The 6,622-nt window shown below is 39.3% G+C and overlaps 1 protein-coding gene and 1 long non-coding RNA gene across 2 annotated transcripts in view; both read left to right on the top strand.

The window, feature by feature from the left end:
* LOC110947754 (nuclear GTPase SLIP-GC-like) overlaps positions 1 to 6,622 on the top strand; it is a 48,357-nt gene that overhangs the window by 21,660 nt on the left and 20,075 nt on the right. The window contains 5 exon segments of the mRNA XM_051940876.1: positions 5,268 to 5,312; positions 5,427 to 5,465; positions 5,607 to 5,631; positions 5,733 to 5,822; positions 6,110 to 6,203. Coding sequence (XP_051796836.1) covers positions 5,268 to 5,312; positions 5,427 to 5,465; positions 5,607 to 5,631; positions 5,733 to 5,822; positions 6,110 to 6,203 — 293 coding nt within the window.
* Positions 3,799 to 4,854, top strand: LOC127531494 (uncharacterized). Its single transcript, XR_007938574.1, has 3 exons — positions 3,799 to 3,910; positions 4,554 to 4,626; positions 4,775 to 4,854. It is a non-coding gene; the product is annotated as an uncharacterized LOC127531494 (long non-coding RNA).

The raw sequence follows: 6,622 nt of genomic DNA, 5'->3' as shown, positions 1-6,622 counted from the left end.
TGGCTTAAAATGAGCTTAATGTCGAGCTTTAAGTTACAAAAAGTAAAAAGGATAAAATAGTTAAACTTAGAACTTTAGAAGATAAAAAAACAACGCGCTTTAGAAGGAAATAAGGAGAGACCCAGACATGGGTCTCCAGAGATGGAAGAAGGAAGAGAGAGCGGACCAAGCAGTCTAGACGCGTTTTTAGAGGTGGAGAAAGGAACCTTTCAGCGCGAACCTCTGGGTAGTAATACAACTCTCTTTGTTCTCAAAGAGGAGAGATGGAGAGAGATGGAAAACTACTCCAGAAGGAATTAAAACATTGGGATATTAAACGATTAAAACGCGATCTGTCTATTCCTTCACCATATTCAGTTGTGTGAAAGTGAAACGTGTGTAGATTAATGCATATGTTCATATTATGTGAATTATTTCATTCATAACTATATGTTTATGACATTAAAAATTTATATCACAGTGAAAATATAACAAGTCATACATATGAGAAAGAATAAACACAATTGTCATCATTCAACCTAAATAGAGAGAAACTTCAGAGATTAATAAGGAAAAAAGGGGAAATCACATTAAACCTCAAAAATCAATAAATCCACTTCTGTGAAAGATAAAATCGTCAAATTTGAATATGTCATAGGTGAAGGGCTTCCTGTCACTTTGGTGACCCTGAAATTCAAAATACATATCAGAAATATGAATTTTGTCCTCAGTGTCCTTTGTATCAGTAAAAGAGAGAGTCTCTGTCTCTGTTCTTCGTGTGCTCTTCTGCAGCAGGGTCATAAATTTTATGACTTTGGAGCCAGGCAGCGATGTCTCTGAGAGTGCATTCCTGAGAGGGGAGGGGGGATTTGGTTAGAGCAAAAATAAGGTGTTTGTCCAACAAAACATTTAAGCATAAGTGATAGTTATTGTCTTTCCAAAAAGAACAGGTTCTTCCAGGTGCAGGGATCTCCATCCCTCAGCAGAAGGTCTGAATGTCCTCTTTCCTGTGAATGAAAGTGCACAAGATACAACTGTCCCAATCTCCAGTAATGAGTGTTGGTCAGAGCTGAAGAGAGGGAGCTTATCTGAGTTTTGATCAGCTCAGGAATTCAGGGCCTTCGCAGTATTCCTACAACACATACACAGGGACATCTGAGTGAAGCTGCTGCTAAAAACTAAACCATCAGATTTAGTGTTCCAGTGTGAACCGTTTCAATCAGATGTTGAGTCCTGACTGATGTGACTGTTTTCCATCATTGTTCAATGTTACAACATGTCTGTCCATCCGTCTGTCTGTTGTTTCAGCTTCCATCAGTGGACAGAAACATCAGAGGCCAGGTCGTCCACTGAACATCTCTGAGGATCACTGACTCAACACAGGACACTCTGGATTGAGTCGGTTTCTATGTACGCTTTAATGCTTTTGTTTGATTTGATCTTTGACTTTGTTTTTATGAATTTTGTGCTGAGAGATTAAGAGATTTTTTGTAAGTTTTTTCTTTTATTGATTCCAGTCTAGAGGCAACTTAAAAAGTAGAGAGAGATGAAATGCAAAGAGCCCTGGTTGGATTTGAACCAGCGATGTTGTGGTTTTCATCATAAAGGTTTTAAGGATTGAACTGTTCTTTTCTTGTTTTCCAGTATTGTGTTTGCATGTTTTCTGACTTTAGTGTGGGTTCATTGGGATAGGAGCACTGCAGCTTCAGGGATTAGATCAATGTGTGTCATTTTAACCTTGAATCACTCCTTTTCTGTACGTCGTGTAAATCAGGTACAGTGCCTTCTTTCAGAGTGATGTGCATTTAAAAATGTGCTTTTGAATGCTAATTGATGGAATGTGCAGATTGCATTGAGGACAGTTACCTTCCTGTGCCAGATAAGACAAAATGTAAAGCTATCCTCCCATGTCAGGAGAAAGAGAAACTATTCAGAACAAAGAGAATTCTCACATGTCATAAGAAGTGTATAAAAATTGATATTTGTCTTGTTGGGGGAGGTTATGAATGCCTTTTTGAGGAAAAACACCTGGTAATGAGTTTAAATCCATCTTTATTGTAGAACAAAAAGAATCCTAGCTTTATTTTTCTGTGGGATTTGACTTCTTGCGGCTACTGGCATTTTATGAAATACCACTATTATGCTCAAAATATTTCCAGAGAACGTTCAGTATGCATCCTTGTATGTCTGGCACATGAAAGACTCATTCAGCTTAAGACCTAATGTAAGGGGAGCTGCTCCACGGCCAAGCTAAAGTCTCTCAGTGACCTGCCTGTTAGAACCTTCAGGTTGTCACCAAACTGTTCAGGAGGAAACATCGTCAGTGTTGAACATCCTGAGGACATAACTTGTTCTGGGTAGTGGTACTGAGGTATCTATGGCATCACTTCATCTCTTCTTCTCTTGGTCTTTAGGTCATCTGCTGTATTCTGCAGCTACTCATCAACATGGGTCCACTTTGGGCTTCAGTTGCTCCAAAATCCTGGATTTTCTGTTCTCAACATGCAGCAGATTAGCCTCCTTCTTTCTAAGCCCAGCGGCTCTAGGATCTTCTGGGCGTTTATTCCAGTCTGCAGCGGTACTGTCCAGGATCTTGACCACTGGACTCATTTCACAGAAATCACTCGAGGCGTCTTTCTTACGGAAGTCTTCAGTCAGCTTCAGGACATCGCCATGAGAGGCAGTGTCCAAACTGGGCTTCTCCTTCAGCCTCTGATCAGTGTCCCCTCAGTGCCTTTCCAGCTGCATGTTGTGAACAGAAGCTGAGTCGATATTCTGGGCCTGTTCAATCACTGGATATTGTGGATAAAAAAACATAGTAGTGTGTTTATGATATGGACAAAATGTTAAGAAAATGACGCTTAAAAACAGCCACTAGTGACTTACAGCAATGCAAACAATATGATACATGGAGAATTCTGGGTATTGTGAATGGTCATATGGTAACTAATGATTGTTTATGCTCTATGAAGTGTTTTCCTTCAAATCTTATAGACATCCACCAGTCAAATGAGTAATTGTCTGTTTGGTTACACAACGCCTGCATGTTGTTGGTGATAAACTCTCCATTTTAATGTACAAATCTGTGGTTTTCACATATACGCCAGCAGCCAAGAGAAGCCGACTCCAAATACAAATAAAGGTGAAAATTTGAGTTTTTACGGATATGTGGTTAATTTGAACTCATCACCAGAATTTCTAGAATTACAGCCCTCCTCTACTCTTACATCCCATAACCTGGTGATGTGTGAGGTTCTTGCCACTGCCTGAATAAGAGACGCTGAATTCATGATCCTCATTTTGAGAGTGTGATTCTTTGTCACTCCCATTAATATAAACATACACAGTTAAGACATTTAGAGGGTATTAAATCATAACGGACCACCACCCCGTCTACATCAACCCTACATTTAACATCTGGAAAAGAAGACCTGGTACCTCTCAAGTCATCTTATGTGGAAGATTAACTTTACATTTTCTTACATTTACATAAATATTAGCCACCCACATTCAAATTCTTTTAGAGAATCCAGACACATTTTACTGGGGGGGAGGAGGGCAGTGTTTAATCACAGGGGCACATTAACAAATGACAATGATATCTAAGCACTAAAAACATTTATTCTGCTTTATATTAAAACAAGCAAACATTTAATTTATTATACAGTCTATAGTGACGTACTGACGTTTTGCAGTGACGCAATGACGTGCCCTTGACAACTGAAAAGCAAAGCGGTTCTTAGTAGACATGAGATTTGAATGAACTAGCAGCTGGTTCTTCTTGGTGGAGAAGGCAGCCATGTCTCCTCTCTGGGGGGAGGATGTGACGGGAACAAAGAGGAAGAAGGCGGGTTTAAGCCAAACCTTAACAACACGTAGAAGCGAAACTTAACTCCAGACCAGATGGATATCCAGTCGCTGCTGCTCTGAGGTGAGAAAAAAAAATTATTTCAAAGCAGGATTTCCCTCAAAGTGTCGCAGAGAGTGCAGCTGAGTTGTAGGAGAGTTCTGTGAGGACAGCGCTGAGTTTCTGTTTTCCTGACGGGACTTCTGTCTGTTGGAGGAGGCTGGATTTATTTCATTTGAGCGCAGTGAAGCTTTCAGTGGTTGTTGGATGCTAATGTCTCATTGCAAAGCTCATATTTGCTGTGGTTTCACTTCCATCAGTGTTTTTATTTAACAGCAACATTTCCTGTCTGAACTTTACTTTCACTGACCTACTGGAATGAGATCGTCTCTGATTTTTTGTTCATTGCTTGATTTTTATCAGTTAATAAAGTCTGTGACAAGTTATTTTCTGTTAACCTGTTGTGAGATCAAAGAGAGGAAGCTGGGGGTGCAGTCTGCAGAGAATAAACCGCTTCTTCTATAACATCATAAACCATACATTTCCTGTTCATCGGTTCATTTCCTGGTCTGTCTCTGACTGCAGGTTTATTCCTGCTGCCTCTCTCATAGAGTTATTTTGTTCTGATCTGTTCCTTTTTTATAGAACTCTCCTGTTTCTCACCTCCTGTTGTTCCTGAACTGTTGCTGCTGTATTTTTTCCTCATGTCTTTGGCTGCCTGTTGCAGGTCTGTGTCTCTCTACTGACGTCGCCCTCCTGAACTCCTCACCTGCTCTGGTCTGCGTTACCTTCAATATCAGGTGAACCATTTAAGCTTCAATCACACCTCAGAGCTGATTCATCTTCCTGTATAAGCTCCATGTAAATGCAGTTAAGGGGTAATTAATCACAACACTCTGAAATGTTGAGCAGTAATGATTGATGACAACATTTTCATTTATCTTTCAGTTCCTGTTCTTGGTCATGGATGACTTTGTTTGTAACAAACTGACTGAATGGGGTCTTAGTGAGCTCATTGATAGATTTAAGGTAAAGTATGACCATATATAATTGCTTTGTACAGTATTATTCATTATTGATGTGATCTGCCAATAATGAAACATAACATGACAAAGATTGAACTAAATGTCTCAACTACAGATCATAGCATGGACAAGGAAAGTCTGTATGATCTTGATGATCAAGACATTAAAGACTTGATCCCAGAAGTGGGACCAAGAGCAAATTCAAGAAGAGACTGAAGCAGTTAAAGGTAATGTTCTGCATCTGAAGATATTCTGCTCACTTTAACATTTGGTGTCATAAACCTCACTAATGTAGATGAATGCTGTTACAGGGAACTTTTATTCAAATTATGATGATGTCTATGGATAAAAGTTTAGAGTATCTCAGTGACAATAATATTATTTACAAAGATTTTTGATGATCTTTTTGTCACCAGGAAGAACAAAACACAAATCAGGAAGCAGCAGATTCTTCTGTTCCAGTGAGTTAGTTACAGTTTTATTCTGATTAGACAGGATTTATTAAACAGATTCTATTTCCATTTTCTGCTCAAACTTTTCCATGACTTTACACTTGCATTAAATGATTTCTGCAGAGTCAACAGGAGCGTGAAGAAGCAGCTGATTCAGTTCAGGTAAGGATGAATTTTACATGTGATGAGTGGACATGCTGATATTCTGGACTGTAGAAGTACAAAGTCGTGTAAACAGCCAAAATATTTTGTAAAGTTTCTTGATTAAATTCTGTTTAACAATAAGTTCATATTCATGTTCAGGTTTTACCATCAACAAGTTCTCAAGGTGAGACACACAGCCTCTTATTGATTATAAAATATAAAAATGATTCTCCTAAGGAGACACAGAGGACAGGAAACTAACCTAACTTCTTTTGTTTTAATCAGGGAAGAGAAAGTTGGATGTTAAAGATCAATCCAGCAAATGGAAATCACCAAATAAACGACAATGTGGCAATGAAAGACAATCATACACAGGTAACTACATTTTTCTGAAAATTGTCAACGACCAGCTGATTTCTGGTTAAACTTCTCTGCAGTGCAAATATTTTCTCGTTGGCTTTCTGATGTCTGAGGCACTTATGATGTTTGTATGTATGATCCACTCTAAGGCATCCTACATTTACTTTGTAGAGAAAATTCCTCTCATGTTTCACATTTCTTTTCTTCTTTCCTTCTTTTTTAAAAGTTCATGACTCTGTGCAGTGATTGAATAAACTGGTTCATGCTTCTATCTAAATAGTTCTTTATTGTTACACCAACAGAAGCATTCATACTGTCTGAAGTGAAAGACCTAATGGAATTGGTCCTTGAAAGACTACAACACCAAGACAACACGAAGCTCAATGCTTTCCTGAGGTTAGTATTAAGTTTTCCTGGTCTACTTTTGCCTTCTTTTAAAAGAGAGTCCTGAGACCAAGGTCCCCGATTGATGGATAGATTGCACAGTGTCGTTTTTTTACATTTTCATTGCACAGTCAGTGGATGAACTGAACTACTGGGAGCAGGCTTGATTGTAAAGTCTGACTGCAACAGGAAGGAAGAACCTGCAGTGTCTCTCCTTTAGGGTGCTTTCACACCTACGCCTTTTGGTCCGCTTAAAGCGGACTGGAGTCGGCAACACCTGCAAGTATGGTTCGTTTGGGCTGGTGTGAAAGCAGACAGATTTTTTTTTGGTTCAGACTAAAGAACCGGACCGAGACCACCTCCCGAAGGTGGTCTCGGTCCGGTTCTATGTGAACTCCAATTCGGTTCGCTCCTGGTGAGAACACAAACCT

The sequence above is a fragment of the Acanthochromis polyacanthus genome, chromosome 21 (genome assembly GCF_021347895.1).
Source record: "Acanthochromis polyacanthus isolate Apoly-LR-REF ecotype Palm Island chromosome 21, KAUST_Apoly_ChrSc, whole genome shotgun sequence".
Classification (NCBI taxonomy): Eukaryota; Metazoa; Chordata; class Actinopteri; family Pomacentridae; genus Acanthochromis; species Acanthochromis polyacanthus.
This window is presented reverse-complemented; position numbering and strand designations above follow the sequence as displayed.